The sequence below is a fragment of the Aphelocoma coerulescens genome, chromosome 1 (assembly GCF_041296385.1).
Source record: "Aphelocoma coerulescens isolate FSJ_1873_10779 chromosome 1, UR_Acoe_1.0, whole genome shotgun sequence".
In the NCBI taxonomy this organism is placed as follows: Eukaryota; Metazoa; Chordata; class Aves; order Passeriformes; family Corvidae; genus Aphelocoma; species Aphelocoma coerulescens.
Window position 1 is genome coordinate 100466350 of NC_091013.1, and position 23056 is coordinate 100489405.

The following is a 23056-nucleotide window of genomic DNA, read 5'->3' on the forward strand; positions in this document are numbered from 1 at the left end:
CTGACCTTTGTTATATTAGATTTCCAGTCATACGTTGGAGCAGTGAAGAACATGCTCCCGTTCAGTTGCAGTAAGTAATTTTGTTCTTGGAAACCACCCCACCTCTTTCCTGCCCAGACACATGTCAGCTTCAAGCAAGCACCCAATGCAATGATTTAGGATACTTTTCCTTCTGTCACAATAAACTCTGGGCATTATTCCAGTAACTCAGAAATAGAGCTAGTAATGTCGGTGTTGAGATTATATCATTAAACAGTACATGAGCAGGAAGAGAAGAGAGACTACAGATTGCAGAAAAACAAGGACCATTAATCACAGAGTCCCTGTCTACTGAAGCGCAACAAATGGGAACAGCTGGTCTCCAATAAGTCTATGTGATTTTAATTGATGGGAGCTGTTAAGGAAAAAAGCATGCATACAAAGAAAAAGCATACACATGTAAAATTATTTTTTCTTTGAAGTCAATTTCAGTATTTCAGTCTTATCCTGATTTTACTGTGTCATTCAAAATAACTTGATTGATACTGATATAAAATTGGGTTTAAACTTACTTTAGTAAGAATGCATGATAAACACAGATTTGTGTATGTTGCAGCTATCAGAGGGTGAAATCCTAACATATCTTTAGTTTACTTTTCCAGCAGCTCTGTGAAGTCAAGCTGTTAAACAAAAGACAAATTTCAACCTTTCATCTTTGAGCTAGGTCCCAATTTACATTTTTGGAACTATGAGATTGGTAAACAAAAAACTGCATTTTTGATTTATGTATTCAGTGTTGGGTGAAGGGATGAGAGAAACTCTACCCCCCTAGGTGTTTGGGGTTTTTTCATGCAGATGCTACAAAATCAATGAAGTAAACACATCAAAAACTTTCTCTTTTGAGAACATCATCTCCCTGTTCCATCCTTTGTTTGTCTTCTTTTCATTGCTGAGAAACTCAGTGGCTCTTACTGTGCTCTGTATTGCCCATCACTGTCAGTGTGTTTGGTATTACAACCCCATTTTTACTTAACCTTCAAAGAAATTTATAAAGGACAAGTGAAGTATTACAAATACAAAATAGTGATTTCACAAGCCAGTAGACAAGAGAAAAATCATGTACATTGTCTTTTCCCTGAAGATGAGACCAAGAGTCTGTTTTCCAACCCTGTTTCATTAATTTGCTCACCTCACTGATTTTGTGGAACTTTTATCTCAATTTTGTTGTGTAATGACCATGAGTCAGCATCAGAAACAAATTAGAAGTCCATGAAAAGAATGCTGGTTTCTTCCAGCATCTTTTTCTGTTTAAGGAAGCAAGTTTCCATGTAATTTCCATGTCTTTTTCTCTTGGGACCAAGTCTTCATGTTACACCTGTTTAATCCATGGCATTACTGTTGTGTAATACTAAGGATCTAGCCAGGGAGAGCGTGTCGCTGTCGCCATCACTGTCAGATCCTGCTCCTACAGGTAAGACATTCCAATGAATTTGCAGTCAAAACCATGAAAGGGAGTTGACAAAAGAGGGTATCTCTTTGCTGTGCATTTTGCCTAAGAGGAAGGAAAGCAATTTTCTGTCATTCTGAAAATGAAGCAAATTATTAGTAGCACAGGCTACAAAAATTGTCATGCCCTTGCACATTGGGACTTCTACGTTGTTCTTGAGCTCCAGTAATGCCCATAACTTGCTGCAGAGCTACTGTGGATAGCCTTGGAGGGTGGGAATTTCAGTGCCTGTATCTTATAGAAGGTTATAGTGCAGCTGTCTTTCTGTTTGTGTTATGGCATATTGGATAGGTCAAGGTGACCTTTTATGGAGTTGTAAGAACATTAGTTATAAGAAATAAAACTGGGAAAAACCAAGGGACCTGTGGCATACTGTACATTTTGACTGTCCTTCTAAAGAGTTCATAATAACCTCATACGATTTTATCTACATACATAAATTCAGTCTTCATTCAAGGGAGATCTCTGGGTTTACTAATTTAATCAAATGGAATGCATCTAATATATTCCTGAACATGCTTTTTCTCATTTGTTCTAGGTTCTTTTGAGTTAACTGTTTGTAAATAATTTATGTTTGCACCCGTTACAAATGTTCATGTAGTTGCTACACTGATGTTTTATGCAGGTAACATAAGCATTTCGTAAAACAAGTATTTTTTTAAATGCTGTAAACGATTTACTACAGTTGTGATTGCAAATTCATTTGAAATAGTGAGGTCACAAGTCAAGAATGGACCTAACTTGTAGGGTTATTTCCCCTGTCCAGAAGGTTTACACAGGAAGTTCTGGCTTTTGAAGAAACAGAGGAACCAGCCTACTTTTAATCTCAATTGTTTTAACAGAAAAGAAGGGGAACAAGAAATGGAATATACTATTAATAGTGCTTTACCTTGCACTTTATATTTTAGTTTTTAACACTTTAAAGAATTAATGATCAGTCCCAATTTCTAAAAATCAGAATGCTTCAGAATGTGCCAATAGATCCAATGAAAAAAGAGGGACGAACCCAAAATATATTGAGAAAGCAATAGTTTTCCAGATGCATTTCTTAAAATTTTACATATATTTTTTTTGTGCTTCTTGTTTTCTTCATTCTTTTAAGTTGCTTATGTAAAGTATTTCAGGTAAGGGACACCATAAAAAATGCTTGTGTCTTAAACACATTGAAAGCGGCAATGGACCACCATCCAGATGACATGTACAAATAATTTGATGGAAAATAGCTGCATAAGCTTTTTTGCTTTGTCAAAATAAATAATTGTTTTAGATATCTCAGCACTATTTAAGCCTATTGGTCTAAATGAAACCCTAAAGTGAAAATGTTTTTTTTAACATTTCTTCTACGTAGAATTTGCAGAAATTGAAGTGGGGGCGGAGAAGGATGTCTCTTAATTACATACAGGATGTTCACAAGTAGCTAGAAGTATACTTTGCTTTGGATAATTTGTATTGAAATTACAGTTTAGAGGTGGAATCCTGATTTGTTGTACCTCAGCATTTGTAGAAAATCTCCCATCACTGAAATTCTTTAAATCAAGAGGTATCTTTTAGTAATTTATTCTAGCTCAAGTGGTAGTTAATTTGAAGAAATCAGAATTAAACAGAAAAGAGGAACCCCAAAGGTTCATTTCTTACATTCCAATCCACAAATTAAATTATTGCTCTTGTACAAGCAGCAGTGACTGTGATGAATACTTGTATCTAAACCAGTATAAAACAAAGATAAATAAAACTGTTCTGTGGACTGATTGGGTAAGATGAATAGTCTGAGATACCAAACTTGAAAGGAACATTGGCAAATAGAAGTATAGGTGTAGAAAGTAACTTGTTACCACTGCCTTGACTCCGTTTTTCATACACATTTCTCTGTAAGGAACATGTATTAAGTTGCCTCATGTAAAGCAATTCATTTTACTGTCTTTCTTTAAAACAGTGATCTCTACAGACTACAAGGTGTAAGCTCAAGTAATGTCTTCAAGTGGTCATACTGTCTGCAGGTATTGGTAGTTCAGGCAGGAAATAGGCACAGTGATATGTGAGCTAAACAGTGACTTGTTTCACAGTTTTTAATTGTAAATAGTTTGTGACTTTCATTAATAACTTAGAATTTATTAGTTGAGATGATTCACTGAGTAGTTATAAACAAAATAGTCACATTCAGCTCTGAATCTGGTGGAAAAATAGAATTAAGTTCTAATTTTTACACTTCTCATTAGATACTCTTCACCTACCCAGTCCTGTCATCACCTTTATTTGCAGTGTATGCACTATAGTCTTAAAACAACAAATATTTGAGCAGTCTGTATAACACTCTGGAAAAAATCCAGAGACAGAACTGTTCATGCAGTATTTTGAGAATTTACTTTAATATTCCTGTTGTGCCCAGATGTTCCTAAATAACCATGTGGTTTATCCTATGCTATGGTGGCACCAGGATACAATGCAATTTATGCTCAATGTGTTTTTAGCTTGACTTCGGTTTCTTCTATGTAAGTAATTAAAAGATAAAATAAGACAGATCAACTGATTTTAATTCAAAATAAATGTTGACTGCTGATGCTAGCAGAAAATATATGTGAAAGAGAATATTTTTCTTAATTGAAATCAAAACTAAATCTGTTTTTAAAAAACAGGTTGACTACAAGTATCAGTCTCAAAGGCACGTTTGGTTCATTCACTTTCTGCTAGGATCTGTTTTTAAAAAACAGGTTGACTACAAGTATCAGTCTCAAAGGCACGTTTGGTTCATTCACTTTCTGCTAGGATCTGTGTGCAGGGCTGCTATAAGGTTTTGAAATTATCTTATATGGTATGTGGAGAATCTAGTTTGAATAGGAGAAATATACATGTTGTGATTAGTATCACCAAGACCCTAAAAGGAAGAAACTCTCCAGATGTATTGAACTGCTCTATATTTCATTTGACTCTTAGCCAGCCAGTTAGTAATTTAAAGTATTTCCTGTACTTTCACATCAGCCATAGAGACTTTATGTACTCTCCAAGTAAGTTAAAATGAGAGTGGAAGTTAAACATTGGAACTCATAATAATGGAGTTCATCTTGGATTTCTGCCTTCCTAGGACTTCCTGGTATGTTACAACACCCTGTGTTGCAGAGGAAATGTTGTTATTAATGTGCACAGACCCAGTTCACATCTGTCTGGGGAACTGCACAACCATCTGCTGAAAACACATCACATCGTGTGGATGGCAGACTGCATGAATGGCTGCTGCTGTACATGGTTTTTACATCTTACAGTGCTGATATGCTCCAAATTTATATAGACCAGGAAGAAAACTAAATACCTCCAGAGGCCAAATAGCTCATAATTTACATCCTTTGCTAGATCTGCTGGAAACAACTCCTTTTTTTCATAGTCAGTAGCTTTAACCTGTGCTTCTGTTTAGGCACTTCAGGTCAGCTACAAATTACTTCTCGTGAATATCTGTCTGAATCTTCCTGTGTCCATTTTGTGGCTTAAAGCAATGATCTCAGCTTGAATATTCTCTACTGAACTGACAGAAAAGTAACCTTACACTTCCTGAGAATACTGGCTAGCCAGAAGCTATCTCAGTCCACTTTCAACCACTGGAGAAGGAGGGGCACTAGATGAGTCTGATGTGCTTTGTTTTGTTTTAGTTTTGTTCAAAATTACCAAAAGATTAAGGGAGTATAAGGGAAGAAAATAAATCAGGTGGAAATAATTTGTTCTTGCTGATGGAGGGAGAAGAGGAGTGGTACAAAGTCCTGAGGCACCCCCAGCAGCTGTAGTTTTCATTGTTGGGGTGAAGAAACGCTGCAGATACCAAGACGGAAAGGAGGGCTTATGTAGTGGTTTTCCTCTGTTGTGAATATTCATTGCAGGCTACACAGGCCACAGATTCCTCTCAAAAAAGAGCTGCTTTGAAAGAGGACCTGACATAACATCAGCCTGTCATTGGCAAGTACCAGGGATGATGCCCGGTCTATCAGGTGGCAGTGCCAAGAGAACAGCTTTTGGGGATGACCAGCTGAAGGGAATAGCATAAATTAGCTGAGAGTACTGAAAGCATCAGAAAATGCTGGACAAAATCCCTGGAGTCAGGGGAAGAGCCATAATCACTGCAATGAAAAGGAAGACTTTTGATAGCCATAACCTTCTTAAGAAGGTGGTCAACTTCCTCAGCAGCTGCATTCATCCATGCTGGGGCAATGCACTGTAATTTGGGTGTAAGACAGTGGCAGTCCCTTAGGAATCACTGAGAGCAGAAGGTGGGCCAGGACCATGACTGGCATGCCTTGGAGCTACTGGGCTTGCTTCCTGTCAGCTACTCATGTTCCCAGGTTAATGCTCCTTCATGTTTTATCTCCCACTTCTCCTGTAAATTTGTGAGATTTCCTTATTTCATGAGAACATGGACAGTGTAGTTTATTTTGGTAGGATTCCGAAAGGGAGTTCAAGCTGATGTTTGTTTTCTCTAGGAGCTTACAGAAACTGAATTCCTCTGCCAGTCAGTGCTGGGCATAGGGGATACACATTTTCTATGCTTGTTCATATTTAAGATTATCTGTATAAAGGGAAAAGCCATAGTATAAATTTAATTGCAGTTTTGATGTCCATGAATGAGCAATTAAATAATTAATTTGGAATAACTGTTTATTATTTTGACAAAAAGGCAATTTACTCTCCCCGCTTCAGCAGCTCTCCCCACTCACCACCAGCAATAGTGTTCCAGGCAAACTTTCCATACTAAAAATAGAAAAACAAAAATAACAAAGCAGAGGCAGAAAGAAATGTTCTCAAAATTATCTTTTCTTTTTCTTAGAGAAATACAAGTAATGTAATAAAGATGATTTTAAGTCATCTGAGAGTTTTTGCTAATACTTCTGAGAATATAGCATTCTAAATTATTTTAACATTGTAGTATTCTACCAATATCTAGTGAGTTTTTGGCCATGGTTGTTAGACTGTAGAGTGTTGTGATTTTCTGAAAAATACACCTTTTCAAGATTTGCTAGTCACATATATTCCTTTCTAAAATGTTTTGGCAATGCCTCTTTCAGTTATTCCATTATGTCTCTTGTCTTACTTACATAATTTTAGTTATGTTCTTAGGACCTTAGCAAAATAGTTTTCCTTACTAAATTCTGATTTAAGTGTTTTAGCTAGTACCTCTTGATTTTTTAAAAATTACATTCTATATCCTGTTTTGTCATTTGGAAGAATGATATAATGTTCCAGACTCTTCTGGCAGAATAGAAACACCTTTTTTGGGTATCAGTTCGTGGTTTTTACTATTTCTTAGAATGATCAATAAGATTCATGTTGTGGTTTGCTGCTAAGAATGTATAATATCCACATTTCTGGCTGGCTTTCTGTTAAGTGATCAACACTGAGAAAATCCTCAAGTTTCCATTTAATTTGGTTGCATGTTATGTCAGTCAGATTGACAACCTGATTAAACTTTGTCAAAAGCACTTCTTACTGACATAATTCAGTACAACCCCTACGTTCTTAAGAAGAAAAATAGCCTTTCTTTCTTTCTTTCTGGCTTATTGTCTCGTTTTTGTAATGGCATCAAAGGACATCTTAATTTGCTTGTGGGATATATGACTAATAGAGTCATATAATAGAATACCTTTCATCCACAGTGAAAACTACAGTATGAGACTTCATTGTTTTCTCTTGAAGAAATCGTTATGTAATTTCAGTATTTACTGAGATGGAAGATATTCATTAAAAATCTTGAGTCTTCCTCAAAGTTTCCAAGCCTCAAAGTCAAGTTAATATTTTCTGTAGAAGTGAAAAGTCAATAATATATAAAGCACTTTGAATTTAATTTACATAATGTAAAATAAAACTGGATTGTCTTTAAGGGAATACCATTTTCTTTTAAGTTCACATATTGCAAAAGGTTTCATGAGATTTATACATTTCATAATTAGACATTTCATAATGTCTAGTAACAGTTTGGGTAAACAATGAAGACTAATAGGGTAGTTTTCTTTGTGGAAGAAAAAACATACAAGAATATTTTCTTATCTGGCTGTCCCATAAATTTGTCATGACAAAATGAAATTATTTAAGAGGAAGCAGCTGATCTTAAGAAAACAGGCAAGGCCGTGGTGCATTTTTTTCATTCTTTAGCAATACCTAATTCCCTTTTGGTCTGTCATATTGTACATCCAGACTTACTAGTGACTGATGCCTGGGATTTCAGATAAGCTAGCAGGATATTAAGTCTAATAACTTATGGCCTAAATACTTATTAGTAGTTACTACGTTAGTCTGATTTTTCTCTTGCTGTAGGACCTTGTTCTTAAAGCATTATGTTCTTGGAATTTTAAGCCTAAGGCAGGCAGACAGAGGACATGCAATATCTGGGAATGCAGACACCCACTTAGTCAGTTGGTTGTTGTGGCAGCGTGTCCTAGAGATCATGACGTAGAAACCAAAAAGGACGAAAAGCAGCCCAAAGCAGCCTCAAGCAGTGTGTGAGGTGATGTTGAAACTTTATTCATAATCAACTGGATTCATTCTTGCACATGGGAGACCAAGTTTTCTGCAGTACCCCATTCAGGGTTGTGAATGGATTTAACAGAGGACTGAAAAATAGTATTGTCCTAGGTGGACTTGAACCTGTTTAGTCTGATGACACTACTGCAAGGATTTGGAGTAGCAACATTCAAGTCAAATAGGGTTCACGTTGGAACTCATGAATTTTTTGTCAGTCACTAGATAGCTATGTTTTCAACATTTTCAAGTCAAAATTATCTTCTATTCCTGTAATTTAACAGTTTACTACAAGTGAGTGTTGAGTGAGCTTCAACATGAAGTGATTTAAGAGGGTTTATCAACCAGAGGAGTTTTTTATGGGCTGGGACCTAACAAAGCACTCATATGCTCTGCAGTGAAAGAAAGAAGAGTAGAGATAGTACAGAAATGCAAGAAATAAAACAACAAAAAAAAGACTAAATATTAATTTAACCGGAAGTGAAGGAAATGGTGCACCTGAAGAGAAAGCAAAAGAAGTGGAGTTGTTTAGTGTAAAGGAAAAGGATCGGGAAAGATGTGAAACTATTCCCATTTGAAGCTATAAAGTCAAATGGGCAAATGGTGCTTTGCACCTGTTATGAGCAGAAGAATAAAGCTAATAGCTTGAACTCCATCAAGGATTATGTAGGAGACATATACCTTCTGCAGTTTCTGTTGGATCTTTGTTGGTCTGACTGCACCCACAACATCCATACCATGTTGCTGCTTGAAGGCATTTTCAGTTACGCATACTAAAATATAACTCCCATTCTCAAAACAATTCTCTTGAAAAATTTGGTGCCCTTTCCACTAAACGCTCCAGAATTGTTGCCAAAATTAGACAACTGATGGTAAAATTTAGCCCTGTCCAGCTGGACAGAACAAAGCCTATCTCATATTTCAGTCTCACTTTAATCAACAAAACAAGATGTCTGTGAAGGGTAAGCTTTATTCCTGGTTCCATGATTCCACAATAATTTTCCCCATAAGTTAGGATGGGAAGACTCCATATTTCAGCTGTATTCAATCCAGTGTGATGCATAAGTACAAATAAGGTAATTTTCCTCACTTGAATGAATTTAGCATTAAAGGTACTGACAGTTTATTAGATACTCTGAAAACTACAGAACTATGCAAATAGAGTGTGTAATCTGTTTGGAACCTTTTTGTTTGTTGAGAGTACTTTACAGGGAACAATTACATAAAGTATATTTAATTTGTATAATTATTGAACAGTTCCTTAAAGAGTGGCAAAACTCTACTCAGAGGACTTTACTTGGCTGTAATTTGAGAGAGCCAAATTACTGAAAGATTGCCAACACCCCTCTCACTCCTTTGTAATAAATTCAGAAAGATTGCTGTACCATAAGAATGTAAATTTTAAATATGCATGGTTTTAAATACTGTATGTACTTTTTTGGGGGTTGGACGTGCTAAGGAAAAAAAAAATCAATTTTGTATATAAAAGCCAGAAATAACCTGTTTGTGGAACTGAGTGATAAATATAATAACATACAACATACCAAGCAAAATAACTGGGTTTTTGTCAAAATTTACAAGTCTGTACCACAAGGTTGGATTAAGTTTCAGTCTCTGTAGGTAACATGCATTCACTTATATTTGAGTAGCAAATGTCTTCTCATCTCATCTAGATTTAGTTTTGTTTGAATGTATGTAGTATCTATATAATAAGCATAGTATGAAAGTTAACCTGAATCTACTCATTTGTCATCTGTGAAAACTTCTATATATTGTCATGAGAAATTGTCATGACATCTTTCCAAGCTAATGTAGCACCTGTTCATCACCTTGTAATACGAGTGTAGAATTCAGTGTGCCTGTGATAATTCAATTTTGATAAATGCTCTTATCGAAGGCCCTAGTCTTCCAGATGGCAAATAAATGAATGTTTTCTTGTGTGAATTATGGTGTTACACTTCTGTTGTACAAAACACGAATTCCACTGATGTCCACAAAACTCTGTGTGTTCAACTGGATAATCTGCTTATTCTAAGAAAGGAAATAAGAAAGCCGCCTTTGAGAGTCCTGAATACTATCAAAGTGCAATTTGCATGCTCATGGAGATAGACTTAGTTCAGTGCTCAAGTGATCCATCTCTTTTTTCCTGCCCTTAATATAGGCAGGCAGGATGGCCCTGTTTTGTTTCATGTTCTCTTTTATGATTTTCCTAGACATGACCCCCAGAACCTGCACATTCTTCAGAAGGCCAACTGGGCAGGCTTTCCTCAAGTTATAAAGTGGAAAAAATAATTCTTTCAGCTTCAAAATTGTTTAAAAATATTGTTGATGTGATATTCAGTCACTTTTATTTTGTTGTTTTGTTTTTTTTTTCCTTTTCCAGGATTACTTACTGCCATCTACCTTTCCAGAGTAAATGGCTTTATGTTGGAACAGAGAGAGGAAATACACACATTGTAAATATTGAGTCCTTCATTCTTTCTGGATATGTTATCATGTGGAACAAGGCAATAGAACTGTAAGTGCAGGCTTTTTTTCATTTGTACGTGTGGTCGTTTTCATGGCTGTCTTAAGTTTAATTTTTAAGAATTATTTGGTTTTGCAAATATTATCAGATCTTTTGAAGCCTTTAATTTCTGTGAATGCATTTGCAGTATTAACTGTTTTTTTACAGGACATTAGGAATCAGATTTATGTTAGAGACCATGTAATTATATTTCATATGAAAGAAAAAAATTTTGGTGTACTGTTTAACTATGAAGTTCCATGAAATACAGAAAGGCTGTAATCACCAAACTTCAGATTTTGCTATTTTTATGAGGAAATCTTGATCACCATATCCTCCATTCTATGAAGAGAATAATGGAGTATATTTGCCCTAAGACTCTACAGAGAACTTTTCTTCATTGAGCTGTGAAATCATTTCAGTGAGAAGGAACAGGGGGAGGTCTCTAGACCAAGCCTCCTGCTCAACACAGTGGGAATTTTAAGGTTAATTCAAACACATCAAAACCTGATGAAGTGATAGGAAACATAGTGAGTGCCTATTAAATAATAGTTCTCTAACAAGCTAAGCCAGGTGCCTGTGTTGTGGGTATGAAATGGAAAGAGACATAAAAATCTGTCTGGGATACATCTATGCTTCCTGGAGGTAAAAGCCTTGACAGAAATGAAAAACTCTTTCTCTGCTGCTTCCTCTGTGGAGTTCCAGCAACAGGAACTTCTGTGGGGAAGCTCAAAGTACTTCTTGCAGTTTCTGAGATATTTGCTTCATTTTGTGAGCGACCTGTAACCTCTGGTAGTAAACTGAAATACACCAATCTCAGTGAACCAAGAGAACAGTATCTAAGAACAGGGTTACAGGCCTGCAGGGTAACCCTGGTTCTCAAAAATTCATTCCTTCTTTTCCCTCTATTGTTATTATTATACTAATCACTCTGTCCCCCAGGTTGACAAATCTGATGCCTCATTTTCTTCCTGCCCTTCTGTCCCCCCTAAACTTCGTAGGCACAGTTGGAAAAATCTAAGTTTACCTTCAAAGAACACAAAAACAAGAATTTATGTAGTAATCAGGATTCAGTCTGATAGTAAATCTTTCATCCAGTTCTCAGTTTTGGAATGTTTGGTTGTTCTGCCTCTGTGAGACTGCTCAGCTCTGTTAAGTAGGTTTTGGCTACAAAAAAGTACTGCTGGAAAACAGAGTTTAATGAAAATCAGAATATGATCATTTTGATGAGTTATTCAGGTGGCAAGTATCCTGATTGTTTTCTATTTATCACTTTGTTTTGGTGACATTGGCATATTGGAGGGCTCTTGGAATCCTGTATTTTAGAATGTATATGTTTACTCCATTGAGTAGATAACATCTTTAAGTTTTTGAGAACAATATGTTCTCATTTTGTGTGCACTTCTAATTTTCTCTCCTCCAGAAATTAGGATGTTCTATTCTGTAGGGAAATAGATCCAAAAGTTTTTTATGGACTGGAAGCCTTCCACCAAGTTTCACTTCCCAATTATTTAAAAATTCTTCTGGATAAATGTTTTTTAAATTATTTTAATGGCCACAACAAACAATTTTCATGAGAATAGAATAGAATGATGCTTCTCTTTCTATGTGGGAAATAAGGGCTGCTTTCTAACAAGCTTCAGTACTGAGTTGACACAGGCTAGATGCTGTGCAATAAGCTCCCTCTCTGGAACCTTCAAGGAAGCAAGCAGCCTCTACTATCTTCTTTGTATTGTCTACAGAGAACCATACCTAGATTTTCCAAAATTTCTCTTCCATAAGTTGTGAAGGATAATGACAACATAATAAAGGTAGGCTGTGTCACCTCAAGCACTTGGAGGTACTGTATGGTTACCAAAATAGGCTCTTCTTCTAAAAAGCAAGTTTGCCATGTACTGTTTTGCTGACAGGTGAGCACAGGTATTCGTTCATTACTGCTTCTAGTTCTACCAGTCTTCCAAGGATAAATGGATCCATGTAAGTGGTGTGCTTCTCTAAAGCTCCATCCTCTCCATGCAATCTCATCGTGTACTCCTTGATACGGAGTGGAGGAAGTCGTCCTTGCAAATATTTTGTGGGTGGACAGGAGATCCTGTGTGTCTCCAGATTAATTTCTCTGTATTAGAGGAAGAGGCTGGTGGGACTAAGGGTGATGTTTGCCACAGCAGCCACTTTTATAGATGCTGTAGTCCTGCTGAATTTGAAACTGGGTGACTCACTAAAGTAATATGAACTCTCTCTGGTAATAAACTATGATGTCTCTTCCAGTACTATTGCTTTCCTGCACATAAAATGGAATGTAGATTAGCTTTTAAAGGAAATGTTATTAACTTAAAATGTACTTCATGAGACTGTTCTTATGATTGTAGACTTTCCTTTAGAATAGTACTGAGAAAAATGTTTGAGGGAACAGTTTTATTTTGGGCCGTGGATTATGTTCTGATTGGATTATATTTTTTAATCTTCACATTATTTTCACATAGTTTTTGCATATTTTTCACATTATAGTATTTTAGAATCATAAAATAATTCATGTTGTAAAGCTTCTCTGTAATTTTGTAGACCAACTTCCTGCTCACACTAAGATCAGCTAAAAGGTCAGGTTGTTCACGGGTGTATAAATTCACAGGGCCTGTTGATGTTAGGTACTTTCAAAGATGAAAGAATATAGGAAAATATATGTATGTAAAATTCAGGAAAATTTTCAACCTTACAACAAACAGTGTAAAGGGCAATGGTGCTCATAACATAATGTTAAGCTCTGAGTTAATTATAACATTTCAGAGTGTGAGGTTAGGTTAGCTTGACGATGTTACTGTTCTGTATGAAGCTTGGAAGAAGAGGAAGGCTTGGAAGAGTTACCTGTTGTGCAATCATATGTCTGTCAAACTTCTTCGCAAGAGAATACCAGTAAAAGCCATTGCTCTGCTGCTATATTCAAGTCCTCAGCTTACATGGAGGGTTTATAAATAAAATTTTAAGTGTGTCAAGTTTCTGTGTCATCTGCTCTAACAAGCCTGAAGGAGTTGATCCCTCTTCATGCAATTCCTATCCATTTTCTAAAACTGAAAGTCTACTGACACAACTTCTCTTTCTTTTAATCCCCCCCTTTCTTTTCAGCGATTTGTATCTACTTCTAATGAAATCTCCATGTAACACTCATCCTCAGAAACAAACAAACATTTTGAGTCAGTGAGGCCCATCAAATGACTGCAATAATTTTTTTGTCATAGTGATTCTGTTGCAGTGAAATACTGAGGTGAGGAGGCTTGGTAGGTTGAAGACTTGAAGGGGAAACAGGTTTAGATGTAACATTTTTAGACTTTGCATATGATGCAAGAAATCTGATCACCCTGTCCTGCATGGCCACTTTTACTTACAAAGTTGACATTTGGTTCGGACGGGTTTTTCTTGTGATTTTCTTGTCTACTTTTGTATCTGAAAGATCTGTAGAGCACTATATTTTTGAGTGATAGTGGTTTTATGACTTGTTCAGAAGTATCTAGTAGAGAAACATGTCAAAAAGATGATTACAATACATATTTTGTCATAGGGACTATTGTCTTCTCTTGCAGGAGAGATCATTCAGTGGGCTTAAACAGTATCTAACGTTAGTGAGAAATTAAGGCCTGAACAGCTAATAGTGCAAAGGAAACACGGGTTTTTAAAGATAATTTTCAGAACTAAGTTGTAACCAATTCTGGAAGTTACAGGAAAAATTTCCTTCTTAAATCATGTGCACTGTCTGTGTCTCAGTGGACTTGTCCTTGAACAGAGCTGAGAAAAAACACAAGCATATGGGTACCAATTCTTGTCTCAGCCATTTCTCTCATCTCATGAATTATCACTACTTCAGGCCACACTGAAGCATCTTCTCAGCCAAGAATGAATAAATCAAAACTTTTCACTTGTCATTTCTCTGTCATGTAACATAGCTAGTCCTTTGCCAGAGGGGTTTGAGGCTCACAATACTGTTTGGTTTTCTACTCTCTAATAAGCAAACATTTTCTCTTTTCCTTCCAAATGTTTGGAAACAGCTTTGGAAGAGAAGGATAGTCAATGAGCACAGCATGTCCCCATTTACTCCAGCTACAGTGAGATCGATTTTCACAGCATGATCATATACATTTGGGAAGGTCATCTAATGTTGGAAAGGAAAATAAGATCTTAATATGTGTCCACTGAACTCCAAAAATGAAAAATCTGCATTATAAGCCCCCAGTAAGATTCCAGTGTTTGAATACCCACTGTCTAATGAATGAATAACTGAAACTTGCCAAAATTTATGGCATTTGGAGTATCAAAGGATTGGGCAGACTGGAACTCAGTTATGACTGAGCCATAACTTGGTATCTCGTTTCTTAGCCCTTTCTTTGCCCATCCCCATTTCCTAAAATGGTGAGTCAGAGTCAGTAGTTCCACAGCAGTGAGGGAAAGCAGTACAAAGGAGGAGAAGTAACAGTCTAGAAGTATCTGCTATGCCCTCTGTGTGTAGATCCAAATGGAGGTAGTTATTAATATGAAAAAAAGCACAAGTTTCAAGGCTTCCTTCTTCTGGACATTTCAGAAAGTGTGTCTAAGACTCAGAGTTGCAACTTGAGGTTGAACTGATTCTTGATTACTCCAACTCCCAGCTTTGATCCACAGCACATGAATAATGTATCTAACTTACTCATTCTGTTAAATTTCTCTGTGGCTCTACCTGTGAAAAGAAGGTCTTAAATTCCCTGGAGCACTGCAACTTTATGTAAAGTGGAACTGTGGAAGATGTCTGACTACTGATACTAAAGAAGTATCTGTCTATGCACGTGTTTTTTTAAGCACTGCCACATTCAGTCAACTTCAACTCCATAACAATGACTAATAGAGATATTTTCTTTCTTTTTCCCCTCTCCTAACTCCTTCTATCGCTTTCTAACACCAGATTTTTAGTCTTCTCAGAAATCATATAGTACTTCTCCAATTGTGCAGGCTATTTTTTCTCTCAAAAGGAAAATTGTTTTGATTCAATTCTATTTTGTTATAGTGTACTTCCACCTCCTTTAAAGATTGTCTTGGTGTTTGAAGTTCTTATGACAGTATTAGTGTCACTTGATTTCTTAGACTGCATAAAACATTCCAGGATAATTGAGGAATATATCATCTATGTATTTTCCACATTTTCCTGGGTTCAGATTATAACATTGTTAAAGACTTCTTTTTGAGTTTTTCCATTTTAGGATAAAATAATTTAATAAAAGCTTCCATCCTTAAAAGTCTCTTAAAGATTGTTTTACGGTGACTGGTTTCTTAATTTCAGTCCAATTCTTCTGAGTCAGTCACGTCTTACAGCATAACCACTCTCTCATTTCCCCAAATGAACGTATACCAAGTAAATTAATACCTACTGCTGTCAGGAACAACTTCTGATGAAGTGCAAAACAACTCAAATTATCAGTATCTTCTTAGCAAACTTCTAGTTTTAGTTCTGTATAGCTGTCATGGGAATCTTTCAATTCTGCAGTCTGTTTTTGTGGGCTTAAAGGTCAACAAAAACTATGAAATATTGCAAACTTTTGTATCATTAACTCATACTTTCTTCTTGCTCTGTTGAAGTTCGCTTTCATTTCAGAAATTTTTTACTGCAAATCATTGCTGATAGTTTTTGGACTTGACCTTCTTTTTTTCTTTTTTCTTTCTGCTGTGTATTGACTTGGATTTGTGTTTTATCCTTTTTGTGCCTTTTCAAAGCTTTTATTTTCTCAGTCATTCTAAGCTGTACCCTGGCTACTATTTGAGAATGAAAAATTCCCTGCTCAGTTATTTCACTTACGCTTTATTGTCACCTGCTGATTCTTCATTATTTTTCCCTTTCTCGAGGGATAGGACCTAGTTAGTTTTTATGCAGTTCCCCAAAGCCAGCTTGAGGGAATGCCTATACACAAATATCTGTCATCAACAGCTGAGTGTTTTATTCACAATAGCTTCAAATCTGGTTGGTTTTCCAGGACCTCTTTGTCCTTTCCAGGAGCTCTTGGATCTCTGCTTTTGCATTTAATGTAATTCAACTGTGGGGTTTTTTCCTTTGTAGGCAGTTCCACAATGACAGTGTCCAACTCTCCAGTCTCCTTGGCAACTTTACTGTAATACCAATGAGGGGAAACAGAACATTTTATGTATACTAAAACTGCTTGAGGCAAAATGGGTTTTGTGTGTAGACATTTCCACATGCAGTATAATTTACTGTGTGAAAGTAGTAATTACTGTATCTGTAGCTCTGATAGTGTTTCATGAGTTCTATAAAATGATATTATTGATATAATATAGTTAACTAAATAATTTGTTTAATCCTGCTTGTAGTGCAGTCATGATGTCTGCCCTCAGGAGAAATTGACTGTAGAGCCTAATGCCTCGCTCTCCTTTTACGAGCAGCTCTTCCCTAGGGCTCCAAAAGATATTGCTATTGTTTCTATTTATACATACCTTCCTCGAGGAGACAAGGAGATGCAAGAAGTGAGGCACTGATCTGCCTTTGGCAGAAAATTCCTGGTCGTAATGTGGCACAAAAGACTAGGTTTGGGTTCCTCACCACAGTCCTGTACCAGAAGGGAGATAACATCACTTCAAGAGAAGCAAACCACAGATTTACCATGTCACTCCTTCTGTGTCCAGCCATTGGGCAGGCTCAGAGCAACAAGCAAAAGGTCTTGCAGAATGATGGAGGAAGTTGCAATGCTTTCACACAGTTTTCTTCCTCACTCCACCTGAACTGAGGTTATTTTGTATCAGTTTATCCTCCCACAAACATCTCCCCCAAGATGGGACTGTGCATGTTCATCCAAAACTGAACACCAAACTTTATGCTGCATCTTGGGAATATTCCTTGTTATGTAGTCCAAAGAGGAATCAGTTTTGATGCAAATACTTCACTTGCTATGTATAAAAAAATCAATGTTTCTTGGAGCCCTGGAAAGGCAGGCAGGAGCACTGCCAGGGACTTGGCTCTACACTTCCAAGAAGCTTCAAGGAACATCTGTTGTCATCTGTGTGTGATCTTGTCTGTGATGGCACATGTGAAATCAGTTTTAGTATATACAACTATTTGAAAAGGATCCTTTCTGCTTTCCTGACAGAAGCCGTGTTATGACTGCCAAACTTAATAAACTCTCTACTTACTCTTACCGATGTATAAACAAAGCTGGCCTCTGTTAAGCAGTCAAGGAAGTTTTGGTGGGTGGGTCCTGGCTGGTTGTGAGACCTCCACCCAACTGCTCTCTCACTCCCCATCCTCAACAGGACAGGGAAAGAAAACACGATGTAAAAGTTCATGAGTCAAGGTAAAGACAGGAAAGTAACTTGCCAGCTGCTGTCAATGGAGAAACCAGACTTGACTTGGAAAAAATTATTTTAATTTATTGACAGTTAAAATAGAGTAGAATGGTGAGAAACAAAGACAAAAACTAAAGCACCTTCTCCCCGAATCCTCATTTTTCCTAGACCAAGGATGTATGTGTGAAAGCTAAATGATGGTTTGTTGAGTCCTTTGATAGAGTGACATACCTGACAGTCTTAAATTTAATAGAAGTGAAAGAAAAAGTAAGAAGCCAGAGCAAGCCAGGTATTATATAAAACAACTAAATTATTAAAATACCAAGAAGTAATATGAATACTTATATCACATATAGAGGAAAGACAATGAGGAAAAATAAAATCTCGTACACTTAGTGCATAGACTGCTGTGTTTGGTATTGACTTTGCTGATAGTGTATATAAAGCTGTTATTCAACAAAACTAAAGAAATAACTAGGTGCATGATAATTAAATTATAATTCTCCTAAAAGAGATAAAAAGTGCCTAATAAAAAAAAAATACCCAAACCCTACAACATTAATACAATGTAGTAAATCCGAGGATCCTCCAGCTACAGTGAATTCAACAGGGAAATGGAGGAGATAGGAAAACGTATGATATTAGTGAAGGTTTCCCCTTTCAGCTGAGGTTTTGGCATGGAAATCTGAGGCTATACCCCTGCAGGAATATAAGATAAAAATGAGACTGGTAGTAAAAGACAAGAGTTTTTATACCATTTACAGAGGAGCAATGAGTTTGTGTGACTATGAAAGTATACTTAGCCTAAAGAGTAGATGACAGCTCCTGTAAGAATTTGCCTCTACCCAAAGACAAATCGATACATTCTTTGGTAAGCAATGTCATATGTATCTTACAAAGAAACTGATTGCACAGATTTATCTAAACTGTTCCTGACTTTTCAAATTAGTAGGTACAAAGGGCTGACGAAATGTAATCAATCTTTACCTTAGAGAGACAGTACACTCTTTTCCTTTCTCCCTCCATTTGTCATGATTCTGCCAATATTCCTGGTCATGTACTAACACTGGAATGGCCAAGCAACCCAGCCTGCATCCTGGTTGATTCAATGGGCTGGGATAGCTGCCCAGACCATTATGCTTTGTCAGCCTCCATGTGCTTCTGCTACCATCTTGTTTGTTCCCAGCTTTGTCATAGCTGATGGTTGCTTGCCTCTGCTCTCTCTTCTGTCATCTGTCTGTGGTTCTTACCTGGCTGAAAACTGAAAATTCTTACACTGTCTCTGCTCTTCTTGTTTTTTCCTCTTATTCTTACCCTTCTTCCTTTGCCCATCATGGCACAGGCAGCATATACTCCAAACAGACCTGCTTTTTTCCATCAGTGTACTCTGACCAGTTCAGACAGGTGAACCTATATCAGGAGCAACATTTGAAGCAGCCTAGAATGTTCCAAACTATCATATCCACTCCCTCAGACAGATGTACAAGATGTGTGTAGGTCTAAGCACTACTTGCAAACAACCTCATCTTGCCCCTCAGTTCCCTGTCACTGCCTACCTACCCTGCCTGCTCCAAGGCCCGGTGTTGTGGAAATTATACTTTTTTTTCAGCATAGGTTACTCAGAAACAGAAGCTCAGCTAAAGGGGTCCCCTCTGGTAAGCTGGCTTGGATAGGAATGACAGCCAGATCTCCTGCTGTCTGCATCTTTGTAAAAATGGTTGTGTGCTGTGTCTCAGGCCAAGTGGGTACTTGCTGCTGGCACCATGAAAGGCAGTCTGTATTGAATGTTACTGAATAAAATGTCTGTCCACTGCTTTCCTGCTGGTCTCATTTCTGTGACAGGATATGCTGAAAAACACTTGCAGAAACCTTGCTCCTGGAGACCTCATGTAGGAAAGTAACATGCTGCATGTCCAGGACATCTGGAGTAATTTTTCATTGTCCTTAGCTCAGGAATAAATATCAGACAAGATCTTTGCCTCTCTGCTTTGGCCCAGCTTTGGTGCATGTTGAAATAGTTAAAATACTTAAAACATTATGTGGGCAAAATATATCGAGGCCAGAGAAAAGTGTGCATGCTTCTAAGAGTGTTGGAGCATACTGTTTTGGGAGGAAGGAGCCTATGAGGCTGTGGATCAGCCCACAGTGTTTTAATGTGTGAGTTGCCTGGGAATTTTTGCGTACCACTCTCAGTCTTGATTTGGAGTTGGACTGATAGAACAGAGGCTGGGTTTGCTATAGTGCAGTATTCAGCCAAAGGAAGAGACCATTATTTTAGGAAAATTCTTTGAGCAGTTTGGCTGGGAACCTTGTTTTGGTTTGTTTCTATAATTCTCTTGGAGATTGTTTTAAAACTTGGAGCCTAGCTCGCTTTATGTGTGGCTTCCAGATAAATTCTTCACTTTATGGGCTCTGCCAATCCCTGCCATGTTTTTTTTCCTGGTGACCTTTGGTGAACCAAGACCAGTCATGCGCGTCTAGATCCTAAGCTGAACTCCAAGGGGCATGTGCTCTGACCCCAGAACCTAGATGGAAGAAAGGTCCTCCTCTGTGCAGGCATTCAATGTGGACTGGTGCTTGTCTTCTTGCTCTCTATGACTGCCAGGGCCTGAAGGTCTGGTCAGAAAAGATGATAGATGAAAAATCTCCATCTGTCCAGTCAGTTTCCTATGATTTGCATTTGCTGTCAGGAGCTGGACATTAATAACTTCAGTACTAAGTTGCATACGATGCAGTTAGCACACACTGCAAAAAGGGAGGGGATGTCAGGAATGGTAATTAATCTTTATACAGGCTTACAAAGGCTCACAAGGATGGGTGTTGTGGTTGAGGAGCCTCACTGAACATGCATTGTGGGTGGAACTGTGTTAGCTGGTCTGAAGATGAGACAAGGCTTTACAGATCAGACAAAGGCAAGATGGTCCATTTCTGAAACCCCACTGCAGTAATGCTAAGAAGCTTCCTGACAGGGCAGTGTAGGTGAGGTTACTGAAACCCTGTCTTCAGTGACATTGGAACTTGGTGAGTCATGCTATCAGTATCTGAAATGAATCCAGTGAAGACTTTGTAAATCCTTGGCAAATTAGCCTTGAAATGGAACAAGTACAGAGGGAGGGTCAGAAAGAGATGGAGTAGAGAACAGAAAAGGCAGAAAAGCTGTCACAATGAGAGAGGGAAAAAACTACTGTAATAGAAGTTACACTACAGAAGTACTGTAATAGAAGTGAGATTATAAAAAAAAAAATAAGGATTCATTAAGAAGAGAGAATCTTTGCCTATAGTGGCAAAAAGGAAATTGAGGAGAACATGAAAAGATACCGATAACTTTACCTTCCCCAGCTGGGCTTTTTAGAATTACTTTTAAACCATTGGATGTACATGTAAGCACACCTAGAAACTGAGGTATCTAGCTCTTCGTGCAACAAAAAACATTCTCAGATTTTAATTGATTTTTGTCTTGCAGATCCACCAAGACTCACCCTGGCCCAGTTGTACATTTAAGTGACAGCCCAAGAGACGAGGGAAAAGTGAGTACAACCAATGGTATAAAATTTTGCAACATTTCATAGCTTTTACTGGCCTCACTACTCCTTCCTTTTGCTTAGTCACTAATTTTATCACCTACTTTCTTTCTATGTTTGCAAGTCCCTTTAACTGTTTTACCATTCTTAAGAAAATTAATTATCTTTGTACAAATTTAATGAGTAAACATTTGTGATACAGACAATATACTGTACTTTGAAATGTATAGCCACCTAAATTGTTCCTGATTAAAAAAGCTTGATTTTGTATAAGTAGGATTTGACTAAAAACTGTATCATGACTTCAGTACTTGGATAAACGTGCTCTTATGAAGGCATTATAGTAAGTTTTCATAAGATAGCAAATATTTTCTTATATGAAAATTATCATGATAATAACCCAGGTTTGGAACTTGCTGCTGTTTGCTATTCTCAACTCTGTTCACAAAGAACTGTCCACAATTGGAAGCCAAACATATAGTCAGAGCATCAGTGTTGTGACTGATACCACCAGGAGGCACAATCAGAGTTGGCTTTATTTGTATGGCAGCTTTTGAAAAATGAAATATGGTCGACAAAATTCCAGTTTAAGGGGATTTTTTTATGTGTTGCTACTGATTTTTGAGCATTTTGCCTGTGTGGAAAGGGTATTTATTTAACTCTCTCATTGGTTTTGATCATTTTTAGTAATAGCAATTCAGTGGGTATTTATAAAGTACTGCATCTTAGAAATGGTGTATCTATTTGACAGGGTGCCTCATGTAAAAGCTAATAGTTGTTAGAAACTAGCATCAGTTTCAATTTCTGATACAGATATGGGGGATATTATGCTGAAATTGTGGGTACCTACAAAAGCACTGGTGACTACACCTGATTCTCATTTGCATCACTTGTCCTTGGACTTATCCATATTGCAAGGTGACCTACGTACAAATGGTGCACTTGTGAGCTAACCCTCCAACAACTTCGATGGCATCTCTGAGTGTTTCTGGAAGAATCACAATAGGTCAAGCAATTTAGAATACTATCAAATAAAGTGATTAAACATTATGAAGTGTAGTGTTTCAGCCTCAAACAAGAAGCCATCAAGAAATGCAGCTTAATTATCTATGGCAAAATACCCAGTAAGGATAAAGATTTATTGATGAGGCATCATTCTTGTTTACTGGCCACAGCAGAAGCTGCTGATGACCTAACTAAGGCACACAGTGTAGGAGAAAAGGATATTTAAAGAAAAAATGGTCTTGTCAGTAAGGATTTTTTACAGGAATGCCGTGCACTGTCTCCAAACAGAAACCTAAAAATATTTTTCAGCAGAAAGAGAGAATATGAAAAGGACTCAGGCAAGTGAGTTAAAGGAGAACTGACTTGGAAATAAAAATGCTTGTTGCTCTTGCTCAGAGGGCACATGGGAGACATCTGGGCACTGATGAAGTACTAGCATTCGAATAACAACAGCAAAATCAGACAGATGTCTATGAAAAGCAAGCATTGAAAGTTTATGGGGAGAAAGAGTAGAAAATGTAAGCTATACTAAAACCATCCCATTGCAGTTCTTCATATTGTTGATAGGTTGAGGGTGTAAAGAACAAATTGGTGCTAACAAAATACTTGCAGTTTTGCAGAATGTAGAATTGATAGTGTTTACAGGAAGATGTCAGTAAAAGGGACACACAGATGTAAGAGACGATCCAAGCATTAAATCAAAAGACATAGTTCTAAATAAAAAACATTCAACAGTAG

At 37.2% G+C, this 23056-nt stretch overlaps 1 protein-coding gene across 3 annotated transcripts in view; it reads left to right on the plus strand.

Annotated features, from left to right (window-relative positions):
* Positions 1-23056, plus strand: part of STXBP5L (syntaxin binding protein 5L) — a 191711-nt gene that overhangs the window by 80346 nt on the left and 88309 nt on the right. For all 3 annotated transcript variants that reach the window (XM_069021293.1, XM_069021288.1, XM_069021303.1), the window contains exons 5-6: positions 10362-10496; positions 21256-21319. In XM_069021293.1, the coding sequence (XP_068877394.1) occupies positions 10362-10496; positions 21256-21319 (199 nt within the window). The remainder of the gene's footprint in view (positions 1-10361; positions 10497-21255; positions 21320-23056) is intronic.